This window comes from Mus pahari, chromosome 4 (assembly GCF_900095145.1).
Source record: "Mus pahari chromosome 4, PAHARI_EIJ_v1.1, whole genome shotgun sequence".
Classification (NCBI taxonomy): domain Eukaryota; kingdom Metazoa; phylum Chordata; class Mammalia; order Rodentia; family Muridae; genus Mus; species Mus pahari.
The window spans coordinates 5528105-5546531 of NC_034593.1; the positions used below are offsets into that span (position 1 = coordinate 5528105).

At 45.7% G+C, this 18427-nt stretch overlaps 1 protein-coding gene across 1 annotated transcript in view; it reads right to left on the reverse strand.

Annotated features, from left to right (window-relative positions):
* Positions 1-18427, reverse strand: part of Znf704 (zinc finger protein 704) — a 168605-nt gene that overhangs the window by 15491 nt on the left and 134687 nt on the right. The window contains exons 3-4 of the mRNA XM_021196569.1: positions 17094-17197; positions 13282-13508 (exon numbers count right to left, since the gene is read on the reverse strand). Of these exons, the coding sequence (XP_021052228.1) occupies positions 13282-13508; positions 17094-17197 (331 nt within the window). The remainder of the gene's footprint in view (positions 1-13281; positions 13509-17093; positions 17198-18427) is intronic.

Here is an 18427-nt window from a genome sequence, read left to right on the forward strand (position 1 = left end):
TGATGATAACGGACTGAACCTCTGAACCTGTAAGCAGGCCCAACTAAATGTTGTTCTTATAAGAGTTGCCTTGTCAGTAGGAGAGAATGTGCTTAATCCTGTAGAGACTTGATACCTGGAGGGGGGTACCCTCTCATAGGTGAAGAGGAGGGAGGCTGGGGGAAGAACTCTGGGAGGGGTGACTGGGAGAGGGCAACATTTGGGATGTAAATAAAATAATTAGTAAATACTAACATAAATAATAATGAACAAACAAACAAGAGTTGCCTTGGTCATAGTATCGGTTGACAGCAGTAAGACCCTACCTAAGATAGGAGGTACGGTCCCAGTGGAGGAAGTATGCCAATGGGGGGATTTTTGGAGTCTTCAAAGCCTGGTGCTCTCTCTGTTTCATGCTGTGATTGAAAATGTGAGCTCGAAGCTTCTTGCCACTGCCTTTGTTTCACTATCATGGACCCAACTGTGCAGTAAGTCATGGTGTTTCATCACAGCAAGAGAAAAGCTGCTGACACCGTCCCATATACAGAGTACACTAAAAAGCAGCTGACACCATCCCATATACACTGAGTATGCAAAAAAGCAGCTGACACCATCCCATATACACTGAGCATGCAAAAAAGCAGCGGACACCATCCCATATACACTGAGTATGCAAAAAAGCAGCTGACACTGTCCCATATACACTGAGCATGCTAAAAAGCAGCGGCACCATCCCATATACACTGAGTATGCTAAAAAGCAGCGGACACCATCCCATATACNGACACCATCCCATATACAGAGTACACTAAAAAGCAGTAGACACCATCCCATATACACTGAGTATGCTAAAAATCAGCTGATACCATTCATATACACTGAACATACTAAAAATGAAGCTATAATTTATTTTTCATTCTTTAATTTCTTTTTGAAGATAACTTATTCTTCTTTATGTACGAGGGCTTGTCTGTGTGTACTACGGCTGTGCACGGGATCTCCTGTAGCTGCAGTAGCTGCAGTTCTGCTCTCGGACTCTGGTACTTAGAACAGAACCCAGCAGTGAGTGCTCATGACTACAGAGTCACTTCTCTGGCCCAGTACTTTCTTTTCTTTCCAGTTAACTTTATGTTGTGGGACTGAGCAGGTGAGCTCATTAGCTCCATAAGCTTCCACGCCTAAGAGAACTGGCCCTGCTTGGCTCTGCGGGCCATCCTGTTCTGTCCTCTTATCCTGTCGGTGCCCACATGAGGCCAAGTGTACAATCAACGGCTCCTGGGCTTGTGGTGGGTGTGGCCAATGGGAGGTAATGGCAGAATTCAGAAGGCCGGAAAAAAAACCCTGATTCCCCTCTCCTGGCCACACCTGTGTGTGGCTATCATTTTCTTCTAAAGCTGCCATTTCTTCTAGAGCTCGGGTTATTCCAAGGATCTGGGAGTCCAGAGGGAGTCAAGTGCTCCCTCAGGCTGTGGTGGTGGTGGGCATGGGCTTAGATTCTGGGTTCGCCCACCATGCCTGCTCACTCCCTTTGTAGGACTAACCTTGACGGCTACCTGAGTGTACCATGGCCCTCTGCCAGAACTTGAACAATTAAGAAGAAATACATATTATCCAAGAACATAAATAATGTTTTTTTGTGGAAGAGAGGAAGTGATGTGATGTTTTTAGTTATTTGTAAGTTTTTTGAATACTAAAAATTTATTTTTAATTTTTTTAATTATTTAAATGCATTTTATACATCAAACATATTAATAATATTGAGTATTTTGAGAATCAAATAATACACAAAAACTTTGTTCAACTTTTACAAAAATTCACATCCTTTCATGCCCTAAAATTATCATTAATGAATATGTAATTCTATCCATAACTGAGGATACTATATCTAAAGTGGAATACTAAATTGTTTCAAAACATTCAAGATATTCTCTGGGAATTAAGCATAGTAAAAGAGCATAAAATATTAAAAATGAGTCATTAAGAAATATATTCAAAAGCCCTTATATGACATAGTGAGAGAGTATTTAAAATGTATTATATATCTGTGTACATTGTCTAACAATCAGTTTACTTAAAAAAAAACATTACCAGTATTTCTAGGAAAGACATTATTTATCAGTAAGTATATTTTAAAACTTTCAAAATAGCAAAACTGTTTAAAGTTAAAAACATTAAGAAAATGCTAATTTCAAGCACAGTGAGAAAAAGTATCAATAACGTTTCCATGATATTTATAGAACATGATTATAATATTTTCAACTGTTAATATTTATCAAACAGAAAAATTATTTTAACATATATTTCATTATGTCTCCCTTTTCATTTCTGATTTTGTTAATTCATCATCAGAATACTGGCGTTGTGCCTTCTGGTTAGGGAAGTTTTCTTCTATAATTCTGTTGAAGATATTTACTGGCCCTTAATTTGGGAATCTTCTCTCTCTCTTTTATACCGATTATCCTTAGGTTTGGTCTTCTCATTGTGTCCTGGATTTCCTGATGTTTTGGGTTAGGAGCCTTTTGTATTTTGCATTTTCTTTGACTGCTGTGTCAATGTTTTCTATGGTATCTTCTGCCCCTGAGGTTCTCTCTTCTATCTCTTGTATTCTGTTGGTGATGCTTGCAGCTATGTTTTCTAACTCCAGGGTTGTCTCCCTTTGTGATTTCTTTATTGTTTCTATTTCCATTTTTAGATCTTGGGTGGTTTTGTTCATTTCCTTTGCCTGTTTGATTGTACTTTCTTGTAATTCTTTAAGGGACTTTTGTGTTTCCTCTTTAAGGGCTTCTAGCTGTTTACCTGTGTTCTGTATTTCTTTAAGGGAGTTATTTATGTCCTTCTTAATGTCCTCTATCATCATTATGAGAAGAGATTTTAGATTCGAATCTTGCTTTTCTGGTGTGATTGATGTATCCAGGACTTGCTATTGTGGGAGAACTGGGTCCTGATGATGCCAAATAACCTTGGCTTCTGCTGCTTATGTTCTTATGCCTGCCTCCCCCACCCCACCCCCTCATCTGACTATCTCTAGTGCTACCTGCCCTTGCTATATCTGACTGGAGCCTGCCCTTCCTGTGATCCTGCTTGTGTCAGAACTCCTCAGAGTTCAGCTGTCTCTGTCATCCTATGATTCTGGGATCCTGGGATTCTATGATCCCGGGCGTGTTGGAGCTCCTGGGAGTGGAGCTTCCTTTGGGTGTTGAGGGGCTGGTTGTGGCGTCTGTGCTCAAGGTCTGCTCAGGGCACCCAGCCCAGACTGGATGGATGAGCAAGGTTTTACGGTGGATTTAAGCAGAGACAGTTTTAGATTACACAATAAAAAGAAACTGAGAAGAGGGGGTGGGGTGAAATGGGAGGACCTGCAGAATATAGAAATAAGCTTGGTCCAGTCCCAGAGTTTCTCAGAAACATCTCCCCATCCATCTTATCAGAGTTTTCCTAGAAGTGGAAGAAAGAGGGCAGGGTTGCAAAAATAGGTGATGTATGGGTGTGGAGAACCAGTTGCAACACTTCTGAACATAGAACGCGGTTCTCAGGCTGTAGACGTGTCTGGGTAGTTAAGAATGCTTGTTCTTGCAGATCACCCAGGTTTGATTCCCAGTATCCGTATGGTGGCTCAGAACCACGTGTAACTGTAGTTCCAGGGGATCTGACACCCTCTTCTTACCTCTGCCAAGAGTAGGCGTGCACATGGTTTATGTACGTACATACAGACAAAATGGTCATACACATAAAAATAAAGAAACAGGCTGTGGTGTCCAGCTAATCCAGTAATGGCTGGCTATGAACAGAAAGTCCAAGAATCGATGCTTCTCAGTTTACAAGGCTAGATGTCACAATGGGTCTTCACTAGACACTGGAATCCTGAAGACGTGGGCTCTAATGCCAATGAAGGAATGGATTTGCTAGTGAGGGTGAAAGCAACCAGGCATAAAGCAAAAGTGATACTAAAACTTTATAAAGCAAATACTGGGCCTTTAATCCCAGCACTCAAGAGGCCAGCTTGGTCTACATAGTGAGCCCAGGACAGCCAGAGCCATGTAGAGAGACCAATGTAAACATACACCAAACAAACAAACCCCAACCAATCAAAAAACTGGGAAAAATTCTATTTTATGCTAATTTCCACATTTAAAAAGTATCCTATTTTTGGTTTTTTGCTGGTATGTTTCTTGGTTTTCGCTGGTGCTGAGGGTCTGAGCTGAGGGCCCTGAGCATGCTTGGTGAAGTCTATACTGAGATCCATAGTTATCTCTCCTTAACTTTTACAAATTATGTCTTGCCTGGGAACCTGGCACGCTTCTTTATTGCCAGCACTCAGAAGGCAGAGGTATGTGAATCTCTTGTGAGTTTGAAGCCATGTTGGTCCACACAGAGAGTTCCAGACCAGGCAGGACTACATAGTGAGACCCTGCCAACAAAACCTAAGCAAACCGAACCTGACTTGACTAATAGAGCCTGCCTAAATCTGGAGACAAGCAAACATGAGAGGAGGCTTGTCGCAGCTTCAATGGGCTTGGGCAGCTTTGCTCTACGCAAGCCAAGGGTCCGCTTCCCTCAAGGCCAGAGCCACTTAATGGAAGCTTAATTCTTTTCAATATATTCACTGTATCCAGTTGAAATCAACCTCTGTCCACAAACTGACTACTTGCTGCTCTGCCAGAGCAAAGCAAGCCACAGGAGGAGGAAAAAATAGCTAAATAAACAACGCCCAAAATGCTGCATGGTCCAAGCTGTCTGGAGGAAGCCAAACCAAGCGACTCCCGGCCAAGTCACAGCGACCAACTGTGAACGGCCCATCTGTGCGCAACGCTGGCCCCTCCTTAGGGCTCCAACAGATGTGCTGCCCACAAAGGCATGGACAACAGCTGAAAATTCACTCCCAGTCGAAAGTGATTTTGTTGAGCATCAAAGTCCTGTCGGCTGACCTGAAGTCTCACAGACAGGCCCTCTTTACAGGGAGCAGATGAAGGACAGAGGAAAGGCAGAGGAGGCCCCTGTTAGCGGGACCTTGCACCTCCGACCTCAGCTAATATTATAACCCTTCCGGAGAGCTGGGCACTGCAGACAATTGCAGGCATGGAATTTTAACACTGTCCCATGGGAGGTGTGTAGCTGTTCCCTGGCAGGCTCTTCGGTTATCTGCTCGTGGGTTAAAGAGAATTCTGGAGATTCCTTAACTGTATGGCTGGTTTGAAGACTAAGTGCTCTGGTGCTGGTGACACCCTTTGGCCTCAGCTCTTAATCTTTTTTTTTTTTATTCCTATTTATTTATTTTTCTTTTTGAGTTATTAATTTGCCATGTAGCCCAGGCTGGTCTTGAACTCGAGACCCTCCTGCCTCAGCCTATTGAGTACTGGAACCACAGGCCTGTGCCATAAATCCTGACTCACAATCCCATTTTTCACCCCAAGACAGGGTCTCACTATGCAGCTCTGCCTGTCCTGAAACGTACTGTGTAGACCAGGATCTCACAGAGATATGTCTGCCTATGTGCCCCCTCCCCCAGACTGTGCTGAGATTAAAGGCTTGAGCCCCACACCCGGCCACAGTGCTATTTTAAAATGGTTTCCTACTTGGGATATATGGAGCGCTTTCTACTTTCCCGATAAAGCCTGGACTGATGCACAAGACGAACAGGGTGGCTGGCAGCGGTGGAGGGGTGATTTGAAGTATGATATGGCATGCTTAGATTACACTGAATTAATAGTCTAGAAGTCATAGGAACACCACTGTAGCACAGTCGCCTAGTGTTGAGGTGATGGTTTTGTACACTGTTTGAAGATGTGGCTCTGTCCTCCCTAGCCTGCCTAAGGCACATTCCGATTGGTTAAAATGAAAGGCCTATGGCCTCTAGCAAAAGGCAGAAGAGTAAGGTGGGACTTCTAGACAGAGAGGACTCTGGGAGAGCAGGCATGGGAGATTCCCGACCCAGACTTGGAGGAAGTCTGACGTATGGAACTGAGAAGAGATAGCTAGTCACGCGGTAGACACAGTGGAATAAGTTTAAGAGTTTGTTGGAAAGCAAGAATAAACTAAGGCCAAAACCACTGTAAATAAAGATAAAAGCCTCCCTGGGGCAGATGTAGAAGGCCCATGGTTACAGCCTAGAGAATCATACTGGTGTTTTGTTTTGTTTTGGATGCACTGGAGACCCTCAGGCATGTATTATTATTCAATATGGTGATCGTGCGGTATATACAATCACCTCATGTGTATGTGTGTGTGTATTCTGCATTGGAGGGAAGATATTTGTTGTCCAAATTGCTTAACTGTGCATCAGGTCCCTGTGCAAAGTCAACTGCCCCTCACCATGCATCCCTCTCAGCCTGTCTTGGTGTCTCTGGTAAGCAGGTTCACTAAGATCTTTACCAAGAGACAAAAGCTAAAGAAATAGCTATGCTATAGAGCTTCCAGCTATATTCTAAATTGAGAAAGCAGCTTTAAAAACGTGACCTTAAGTTTATGGTTTCCCTTGCTCCTTTATTTGTAAAACAAACAGATAAAATGAGATTAGTAGGTGTATGATGTAAATGCAAAGTGAATGAATTCAAATATGCCAAGCATAGATTAGGTGAGGCCACCCATGTGCACAGCTTGATCCCAGGCAGTGCTGAGTAAATTCAAAGGGTGTGGCTCAGTTGGTAATGCTTGCTAGCAGGTACCAAGGGGCCGTGGGCTCCATCTCCAGCATTGTATAAACACATAGGCACACTTGGGAGGTAGACAGTTAGTGGAGGCCATCCTCGGCTACACAGTGAGCTCAAGGCTAGCTTGGTCTTGAAGTGAGGCTATCTTAAAAACAAAGAACAATCAAGATCTTCATGTGCACAGCATACACACAATGCGGTCTCCTGTGGCTAAATCCCCACAACAGGATGATTCTGACAGTGGCCCACTGCTCTGTGGATTGGTAGCTTTTCTTGTTTTTTTGGTAGTGTGGTATTCTACTATGAATACACCATAGTCTCCTTTTTCATGTGCCTGCTGGTGGACATTTGCGTTGCTTCCGGTTGGGGTGATAATGAATAAAGCTGCGAAGAACATTTGTCTAGGAGTCTTTTTGTGGACATGCATTTTCTTTTCTCTTAGGAAAATACATATGCAACAGTAGAGTTCCTGGGTCATATGGTTAGCGTATATTTAACTTGTAGGAAACTGCCAAACTATTTTTCAAAGTTATATCACATTTTGCATTCCCACTGGCAATGAGTGAGCATTCCTGTCGCCAGAACTTAGGACCCTGTACGAGCACTGCATGCTTCCACTTCCCCTCAGCCCCATCACGGCCGGCACTGCAGCGACAGGAATTTACTGGTGGTGGCCTGTCCAGGATAGAGGTATACGTGCAGCCTGAGGGTTCCTGAGTTAATAAGAATCCCTGGTCTGGTCAATTGTTTTCTTTTTCTTTTCTTTTCTTTTCTTTTCTTTTCTTTTCTTTTCTTTTCTTCTTCTTTTTTTTTTTTTTTTTTTTTTTGTTTGTTTCTTTTTCGAGACAGAGTGTAGCCCTGGCTGTCCTAGAACTCACTTTGTAGACCAGGCTGGCCTCGAACTCAGAAATCCATCTGCCTCTGCCTTCCGAGTGCTGGGATTAAAGGCGTGCGCCACCACGCCCGGCTGGTCAATTGTTTTCTTAATTCATGGATTCTAGAAGTGCATTTTGTCCTGTTGACTCCTAGGTGAGACTGGATGGTTAGGATGACTGTAGATGATGTCTGAGGTGCTCAGAGCTCCAGCACCCTCAGCCTAGGGACCACATGGCTGGCACACCCTGGCCTCTGGGAGTCTGTGCTTGCCCTCCCTGGTTAACTGCTTGCTGTTCTTCCTGATGATGGGTCATTCCAGAGAAACACATATAGATGGAAGAGCCATGAATGCTAACGCTGTGCTGTGCTGTGCTGTGCTGTGCTGCGCTGCGCTGCGCTGCGCTGCGCTGCACTGTGCTGTTGCCCTTGGATGCTGGGCGGCTGGGGGCTAGGGAACCCTAGGTATGGAGACAAGAGAGCACTTGCCTCCATCCTGATACGTATCAATACATTAGTGCCCAGCAGCTCAGGGTGGTGAGCCTCTCAATCGCACAGTGTACCTTTGGGGTTGATGCGCTCACCCGCCATCCTCACTGGGTCTACTTCTGCACAGCACTCCTTTGGGAGACCGTCCTGCTCCTGATAAGCAGATTAGGAATGAACGCTGTAGAGTTCACGATGCAGATGGGCACCACTGTTGCAGGATATGTAACCACACTGTGGACCCCGAGACTGTGTTATTTATTGGAAAAACTTATTTCTAGTTGTGGTGTAGCTCAGCCCTAACACACACTTTTAATCCAGGAACTTTTTGCTTGAATACTGTAAACACAATGAAATAAAATCAACCATAGGTCAAGAGGTGTTGGCCAGGGAGCGAATATGTGATTATTAACAAAAAAACATAGTAAGATGGAGTCAGGAGGAGTCCTGATAGGCAGATGCACAGGAAGTAGAAGGGAGGGACAGTTTTGGGAGGTCCACTAAGGAGGAAGGTCAGTTGGTGCTTTCTCTACCTGCCTGAGCTAGCAGGCTTTAACCCCAGCATCTGCAGCATCTGGCTCCCAAGTTTTCATTGGTAAAACTGAACAATTGGGATTCTGTTAAAAACAACACACCATGACTCATGAGTTCTGTAGATCTGTGTGTATTGGGGGATAAGTATACACCCCAAAGATAAAAAAATGCAGAGTGCAGCAAATGCTTAACTCATGGTTTAAGGCCACCGAAGCTCCTGTGTTAGCTTACAGCTTCCTGCTTTGATTCAAGCTCCCCTCCAACCAACCCCCAGTAAAACTGTCCATGGTCACCACACCTACGAGCCAAGTGAGAGTGATGGAAACCAGGATGTATAAGTGCCTCTGGGGTGCTGTTGCTGATCCAGAAGACAGACTCCCGAGTCAGGTTTCCTTGTGTACTCCCAATTTCTGCCAGAGCTGCCCAAACTCACGACATTGCAGGGGGTTTTCTCACATTAACCCCAGAGCTGCACCGGGTGACTGAGGGGCTCACAGTCCCCTTGAGCCATTCAGCACTACCTATCAATACAGGATCAGGGCCATGGCATCTGTCTCTATGCCTAGGGCTCCTAAGCTCCCAACCCACTCAGCATCCAAGGGCGAAAGCGCAGAGCAGCGCAGCGCAGCGCAGCGCAGCACAGCATTACTGGGTACATGCTATTGCTCTCTCCTCTTTTCATGCAATCCTCACAACAGCCTCGTCAGGATGGTACCTCCATTTTTATTTTTCAGACAGCAGGCTGAAACGCCAGAGGTGACACCCCAACTTCAGAATACACAGAACATCACATCTAGATATGACAGAACCAGGAATTTGACTTTCCAGAAGGTCTTGTGGAATTGGTAGTTAACATTTAGCCTTCCTCAGAATTGGTTTTCTCTGGAGAGTACCAGAGTGCCCATACTTTGGGTCATTGCATCACCTCGTGGTCATGACAGGAACTGCATCTTCTGAGTCCCAATCACATTCTACAGTTCAGAAACAACCTATCTGAAACCAGAGGAAAAAGTCTGCTAGATTCTGCCTTCCCAAAGCTGGTCAACTGGCCTGCAGAGCCAGGACAGCCTGGTACCTCTCTTCACATTTCCCTGCTGTGGCTGAGGAGTGAGTAGAGGCCCTGTCCTGCCTCAGCTCCCAGCGGGCCACGCGATGTCCCATGAGTGGTGGGTGACTAGGGTGCCCACGTGCCATTCTCTTCTGCGGGCTGAGGGACTGGTGGATTCTATAACTCATGGTGCTCACAAGCAGCCTCTATTATTTATGCTAAGTTCACTGTATTTATGTCACAATATAAACAACCTCGGGCAATCCATACAAATGTAATCAGTTGCTTCTGCAAAGTGGGAATCAGGTTGTACCAAAAACTGTGGGTACATCTGGTAAACTGTGACAAACCATGTAAATGTAGTAATTATCAGCTAATACGTGTCTGTGCAAAGCATTTCACACTTTGAACTTCCTTTGTCAGCAGGTCAGAAAGAGTAGACAGTGTCCGAAATCATGACCCATATCTACGTGCAGTGAACACTTCTCTTGCTGTGTTTATAGCCTCTGGAATGAATGTCTGTTAAAAGAGTGCATGCTCTCACATGTGGAATCCCATTTAACAACTTCACAACTGTCCCTCACGGTGTGATACACACATTACCAGGTTTGCAAAAAGGTGACATCTTGAGGGTCAAGATGGCTTTCTTAGGGTCTCAGAGCAGCGGCTGGGAGGATGGAATGTGGATCATTTGATATGAATTAGGTGCTTCCAAACGTTCTGAGTAAAGGACCATAGTACAGGACCCACGCACATGTCAGCACACAGCTGAGATGAAAACCCCACAGAGGGCAGTGCTGACCCCACATTCAGTGCATCCTTGCTCGCGCTCGCCTCTCATTACAGTGACTCACAGCCTACCAGTCAATCTGGGAGAATCTGGTCTTGAAGGTTCTCAAACAACCTCTACGGATAAGTGACCACTGAAAATGACTGTTGATTTCCAATGGACAGTAAGGAGCTAAAAGAACAGGCAAGAAATTAGGAAGTTCCATCAACCAAAACAGTCTGCCCAGACAGATTAGTTATTTCTTAGGTTTATACCTTTTCACTCGGTAGTCAGCTCTCATCCCTCATGACTATAGACATTTGGACCTGATGCACACAGGTTTCTGAAGTGCATCCTCGAACACAGACATGCTACGGAATCCTCCTTTCCTCTTCTCCTAGACGGTGTTGCTGCTCTGGTTCTCAGTGTGTACAGCTGGAGTTCCCATCTTTTATGGAAAATTCTGAGATTTCTTTAATGTCCGAGAGGTACATTTCCTGAAGTGCCCGGGGTGAATGTGCAAATGCTGATGTATATTTTTAAGTCACCAATGTGTTGATGACAGAACAGATGCCCTCTTTGGTGGGAGTCATTCAGCTCGGATAGGAAGGGTGTGAGAGACTGAGACAGAAATGGCACTGCAAGTATGAGAATGAGTTCTGTAGACACTGTCTGAGACATGGTTGGAGATGGACAGAAACTGTAATGGCAGCAGAGCTTGTATCCTGCAACATTTGAAGACAGCTTTTGAAACTACTCCAGCCCCTTCACACACCAACCTGTGCCACCCAGCTCTCAGTGAATGAATGAATGAATGAATGAATGAATGAAACAGCTCTTGTCCCCTGCTTCCAGGCTCTTCAGTGTTTTGCCTATGGTGCTCAATAAATATTAGTTCACTAAGTAAACAGCAGGGTGAAGAGCAGCTGTCCTATTTTCTTTTCAAACTACTCAAAGTAAGTTTAGATACAAATGGCCAAGGCCGCACAACATGGCGCCATCAGTCCCTTCATCAGTGGGGAAGGCCGAGTCTAGAAGTCACCTAGTTCTGACCAACCCATTTGTGTCTACACGGAGCATTCTGTATCTTCAAATAAGTGGTGTGTGTGTGTGTGTGTGTGTGTGTGTGTGTGTGTGTGTGTGTGTGTGCATGCGCACACACATGCCTGGAGGTCAGAGGACATCCTGGGTGCCAGTCCTCACCTCCCATCACGTTTGAGACATCGGGCCTCTTGTTAGTTGCCGTGTACACCGGAGTGTCTAGCCTGTGAGGTTTCAGAGATTCTCGTCTCCATCACAGAAGCACTGAGACTATGGAAGTACAGTACTGTGTCCACCTTCCAAGGTTCTGACATCTGAACTCTCGTCCACACGCTTGCGTGCCTCTGACATCCGAACCCTCGTCCACATGCTTGTGTGCCAAGTCCTTCACCCATGCTGTGGTGAAGCCCCCGCTCTTTCCTCTGGTGATGCAACTCTTTGCTAATTTTGCTGAGGTGTGTGGATAGCCTACCCGAGCCAGTCCAATGCAGCCTACCCAGGGAAGAAAGCAACTTTCGGTTCTATAAAGAAGCAAACTTCTCTCTGATGGGTGATTGATTGATTGATTGATTGATCCATTAATGTACTTTGGAAGCATTAGAGGCCCCTGCTCTCTGAGGTCTTGTTGCAACACTGGCCACACTCATGAACCAGGACTGCTTGCGTAGAAACCCTGGGAATGGCAGGCTAAACAGTTCAGCTCCACACTGCTGTGTATTCTCTCTGCAGCTATCCATGGGTCCCAGTGTCTTACAGAGTACCCTTGCGTAAGATGGACTCTTCAGGCAGGACCCTGCTTCTGGGAACAGCAGGGTGCTGCACAAAGGCCCTCCTTTCTGGTAGATGGCCCCATCCTCGGGGCATCCCAGAGAGAGCCACGGTAGCGCTCTCTGCTGCGCACTGTGAGTGATGCTGAGGGAAGCAGAGAGGATGCTGGACCATATTCAGGGGAGGACAAGGCTGGCTACATCCTCGGGGCTGCAGTTTGCCTTGTTTATGAGTCATATTTAGGAATGATGGCACCCATATAAAATTTAAAAACCAGCATTAAAAAAAAATCACAGCTTCACATAACTTTCAAACAATGCTAAAATGTTCTCTAGATTCATAGCAGTGTTGCAGTCTATGAAATAAAAATGCTTCTATAAAACAGAGGGTGACAGGTCAGCAAGAATGATGTAAGTGGGTAAACGCGCTTGCTGCCCAATCTGAGTTCAATTCCCAGAACCCACATGGTGAAAGAGAGACCAACTCCCACAGACTGTTGTCTATATACACAACCAAACACACAAAACACAGCATAAATAAGTAAATGTTAAAAAAACGGAAACCCAGAAAATGGTGATAATAGACGAAAGATTCCTGAAGAGAATGAAGAGGCTGTGGGTTTGGATGGCGGCTCTGGTGGACTGCGGGGCTATGGGACCTCGATCTCTACAGAGCTCTACCGTGAGGACCAACACATGCATGGTCAGTCCATCCAATGAGCTCTAATCTATTAGTCTATTTAGCGATTCTTTACATTTTTGTTTGGTAAACAATTTTTGGGATGAAGTAGACACGTTTATATGTCAGCTTTTATGTATCTTTCCTATCTAGCTGTATAAAATAAACAAACCCTTTTGGTCTAACAGAAGCAGAAAAGAAAAAAATCCTGTATTTTAAGAGCATGCACCCACAAGAAGCCTCAGTTCAGTACTTCAGCTTGCAAGGAAGGTCAGGGTGTTAGACAATGTATACACAGATGGAGCATACATGTCAGATGGGTCACACACACGGAGGCTGCAGTCATTTTTGTCTTTAATTGGGGAAATCTGCAATGTCAAGAGACCACTAAGACCAGGCATGGGGTGAGACTGCATACCAGGACCTTGGGTGCACAACACACTGCACGGCGCACCTACCTTTCTCTTCCTGGGAATGGGCTCATCGAAGAGCAGGCTGCTGGCGTCTGCCTCGTCGATGCCATCGTCAGGCGGAGCGGGGCTGCGGAAGGGCTTGAAGCTGTCAGCTGACAGTGGTGGAGAGGGCGTGGATGGGTTGGACTGGTCACTCGGAGCGTTCCAGCTCCAGTAGCCACTGCTGCTGCTGCTGGATGGGGCGCCTTCCTTCCAGGATCCGCTGAGACCCTCTGTGAGCACAGGGGACAGCCAGTGAGAGCCGCCCACCCCGGTCACACGGTTCTCTCTAAGCAGCTGTTCTCGCCACACTGCAGCACACGGTCTGAGCTCTCAGTGAGCATTCTAGTGTGCAGCTCCTTCCTCGGAATTGGTGGAGATTATACAAGAACAAGAAAATAATCGGTACTTCTTGTTCACCAGCTGTGCGGCCTCAGGTTTGCTGGCCGCAGTGTGTCTGAGTGGGAGACTGCCCGTGGTAGCTTCCCAAACTATCTGGCCAGCAGGCCTCCACCCTGCACTTCGCCATCCCAATTTAAAAATGGCATTACTCGTATGACTATGGTTCTTGGGATACACGCATAAGAAAGCAGACAAGATTCTGTGAGAAATGGTAATTTCTAGATAGGTATCTAAAGCAAGTTCCCACCTCTGATTAAAACAAATAATAGGGCCTTATATCCTGACTGCTTTTATATCCCTTTAAACTTAATTTTCAAAGTCAGTATACAGAGCTTTGTGATGGCATTTTCATATATCAGGGTCATGACCCCTCACTCTAATTCCCCCTTTGCCTCTGGCCCCCAATTACTAGTCCCCTCCTCCACACTTATCAGTCCCCATTTCTGTTTACACACCCTGAGTTCCAATCCCCACTAGACCTAGGGTGCTCATCTGCAGTTTCCAGCACTGTTAACATCTGTCACTCATTTGACACTGGCACAGGAAGTTCATCTGCCTGCTCTCTACCTAGGAAGTGACCCTGGCTGGCCAAGGCTAGAACTGGTCTGATAGTGGCCCTTGGTCTTGCAGGGCATGTAGGTCCTCTTATCTCTGTGGCCGAGCTGGACGGCATCAGGGTTTACTGGCAATGCCTACTGACCAGACTGATGCCCAACCGAACCATAGGGAGTGTGACAGAGATTTCTTCCTGCCGATGTCAGAGGAGGGGGCTTTAGTCACTGTAGATTTACTTTATCTTTCAAGATGCCCAAACTTAATTAGCATTTACATAAACTCTACTTTTTTCTGGATAGTTTCTCTTCCATATTTATGTGCACCGTGAATATATTAAAACTAATTATGAGGGGGGAGGAGGAAAGAAAAATCCCAAAATGCCTCATTAAAAAATACTATTAATGTTTGTGTAATTACTAATGCAGCAAAGATGACTAGTAGACTAGCATTTGTGGGAAATCATTACCCTTACCTAATTAATTATAGATTTCCAGCAAATTCCTCAACTACACAAAGCAAAAAGTTGAGTAGAAGTCACTAGGTTTGGAGCTGAAGTTGTACAGAAGCTGCCATTTCGTGGTGGTAAGCCTCTGTCAGAATTAATTGGTCATTTCTGCATACCTGCACTTGCAAGTATCACAAAGTGACTTTGAGTCTCCTTCCTGCAGGCTGATGGGAGAGGCGGATGGATGCGGTGACCTCCTAAAACTAGCACAAGGCGTGAAACCAGTGACTTCCTCGCTTACCCTACCACACACTTGCACAATAAAATCAAGGTGACAGTGCTGGATACACATGCTGCCACATCACAACGGAGCAGCTGAACTGCTTTTGAAAACTAGCAATTCTCACGGCGCAGTACACCAGCGCGTCGGCTTACCAGCTCGTGAATTCCTTCTTCACTCTTTAACCGGGAGGCTGGTCATTTCAGAGTGTTCCCTAGGCTACAACTAAGTGAGTATAAGCCAAAGATGCAGATGGGCCCAGCTGGGCTCTCACCTAGTGCAAAGCTACCTCCTAATGGACCAATCCTCCTCAGGCAGGCACAGCAAAGATCACAGCAGGTTCCCCTACTCACTGATACACCCTAATTCTGGAGAATGACTATCCTCCCCCCAAACTAGTGATTTTGTTATTATAAATTGCTTCCCTTGCTTTAAAAATTTGCTTCCTTTTCCAAGCCAGTGGGAGACATCAAATTTAGCACTTAAGTAGTTAGTTTTAAAAGTTTTTATTTATATACTTATTTATTTGTTTATTTTGAGGCAGGGTCCCTGTGTAGGTCAGCTTATCTATCATCCATCCATCCATCCATCCACTGGCAGGGTCTCTCTGTGTAGGCCAGGCTGGCCTCATCAATTCACAGACACCCACCTGTCTCTGCCCCTTCAGTGCTGAGATTAGTGACGTGTGCCATCTTGCTAGGTAAATAGTTGTTTTTTGTTTTGTTTTGTTTTGTTTTTAAACCACGAATGAGCACTGGCATATTCTTATTTGCTGAGCTAACAGGAATTTGCAATTGAAGAATCAAAAGGTTTACTTTAATTTTAACCTTTAAATACAAAGTAACAATAGAAATGTTCTCAATTAAAAAAAAGAGAATTGTATGGTAAAAATAATGATTAATTTTAAAATATCCTTTTTCCCCTCTAAGTATTCAAACTCATTCCCAGAATGGCTTAGGGGCTACCCCAGTTTTACCTCCAGCCATGCTGCCTGGATGAGAAAGGCAAATCTGTGAGAGGCTCCCAAAGGCCACTAAGCAAGAATGGCCACTTCATCTCAATGCTCGTGCCTATGCAGTGCATGTAAGTTCATCTCAATGTCCGTGCCTATGCAGTGCATGTAGTTCATCTCAATGTCCGTGCCTATGCAGTGCATGTAAGTTCATCTCAATGGCCGTGCCTATGCAGTACATGTAAGTTTATCTGTGTATGTCTGTATTTAAATGCACACACTTACACACATACATGTGTGCATGCTACCTGCTATCCTAATCCCAACTTGCCGCTGTCTTTGTGGATCACTTTAGGCATACAGGACCTGTCATGATAAAGTGCCTACTATCATCCATCCCACTGTCTGCTTTCCTGATTTATCATGCAGATTAAATGAAGCATGATTAGAAAGGCAGATCTGGAATGAAGAAGATAGGAACTAGAAATGTAGTGCAGCCATTTATAAGTAAAGCCACACATGCCTTGGCTTACTTCTCTGTAAAGCAGTGGTAATAGTATTGCATACACTTGTCGGTAGAAATACGATGACCCAGAGCAAGCAGCACGGACAGCAAGCCAGTGCTCAGCCAATGTGCTAGCTACTCACGAGGCCATGACTGACAGTCTTCTCCCCAGGAGACTGTGCAGTCCCTAGACGTATGGCCAATATTTATATTCTGTTGATATATTCAGATCTTCTAGGTGGCGTCTGGTAAGTATACAGCGAGTTCGTGCATGGACTAAGTAATTCTCTTTGGTTATGAAGTACATGGCAATGGTTCTGCAAACTACTCAGCCTTCAGTGTGCTCACTGGTCCAATCACAAGGAAGGGATGCTGGCAAGACAAGTTTGTTAGACCATTCTCCAGTTACCTGAGGAAAAAGGCACAAAAGTACTGCACAAATATGTCCTGAAACAGAGTAATCAAGTGGTGGAACTCAGTATCTGTGAGCTGCGAAGGTGAGCACATCAGTATCCTGGGGCGAATGGGAGAGGAGGAGGGGGAGGCTGATGGCCCAGGGTCCCTACTTCCCACATATTCTTCAATTTGAAACCAACTGTCTATTGGGAGGAATCAGATTCCTAGGAGAGAGAGGCCTTGCTCTGGGTGCTAATGGGCACGTTCCATACTCCAGACTCACCATTAGGTCGCACGGGAGGGCTTCGGACCAAAGGGCTGGTTGACAAGCTGGTCAATACCATGGCTGAAGTCTCCTTGCCCATGTCCAGTTCCTCTGAAGATTTTCTGTAAAACAGGAAGAAGTACTGTCTGTCTGGGCTCACGCTATCGACGGTGGGCATTACAGGCTGCCACATTTACTTTCCAATGAATCCTCAGGAAAATCCAGTGTTCTGCCAGTTGATTTATGGATAAGAGGTCACGCGATCCAATTGAAGCCATATGCACCAGGAAGAAGAGGGCACCTTTACTCATTGTTCACCCAACAACAACCTACTGAGTGTGCTGATGAGCCAGCAAGATGCTGCTGCACGTACCAGTGATGCTGAACAAGACAGACAAACCAACAGGAACAGAAGCCTCTCTGACCGTGGCAAGTGCTATGAAGGGCATCAGCGTGGATACCACAGGGCGTAAATGTCTCTGAGGAGCAACTTCTGAGGTGATGCGACGGTAAGGAGGACTGAGTCCTGGGAGCGGAGAGAAGTTTATTGCTATAGCAGTGGTAGCCTGAGGTACTCAGCAGTGGTAGCCTGAGGTACTCTAGAGAGGAGAGGGCAGAGCTGTCTCCACTGTGAGACAATGGGATGTTTCTTCTTTATTCTGCATGGAGATTTGAGTCACTGAACACTTTCAACAGCCCACACCCATAGCACAATTAGTACTTGCACACAAAGCTGAGCTAGCAACACGCAGGATGGAGTTTAGGAAAGGCAGAACATAAAAGAGAGGTGGTGAGACCATTGACAGGATACAGATAAAAAAAACTTAGTGGTTGGGAGTGGGGTGGGGTCGTGGCTGTGGGGCTGGTGGAGAGCAGTGGTATCTGGATAGCTCTGGAGCCAGTGCGAGCACTCTCAAGGGCCTCCACTGACAGGACAGCAACAAGGCGAGAAAAGCATTCAGGGGTGTTTAAACCTGAGAGTGTCCCGCTGCCCTTTACACTGAGTGTGCATGTGTGTGCGCAATGTTTATGTAAGGGGGTGGGTGGAGGGGCTGTGTGCACGCATGTGGACTTCCCAGGCTGATGTTGGCAATCTTCCTTTATGCAGCGGCTACCTTACTCATTGAGGCAGAGTGGTGGCAGTCGGCTTGCTCAGAATTGCCTATCTACACCTTCGGAGGCTGGAGTCACAGGTGACCATCTGACAGCTGGGTTTCTAGGGCTCTGAGCTCTGGCTCTCACCACTGAGACATCCAGCTCCTCAGCTCTGAGCTCTGGGGCTCTCACCACTGAGACATCCATCTCCTCAGCTCTGAGCTCTGGCTCTAACCACTGAACCATCTCCTCAGCTC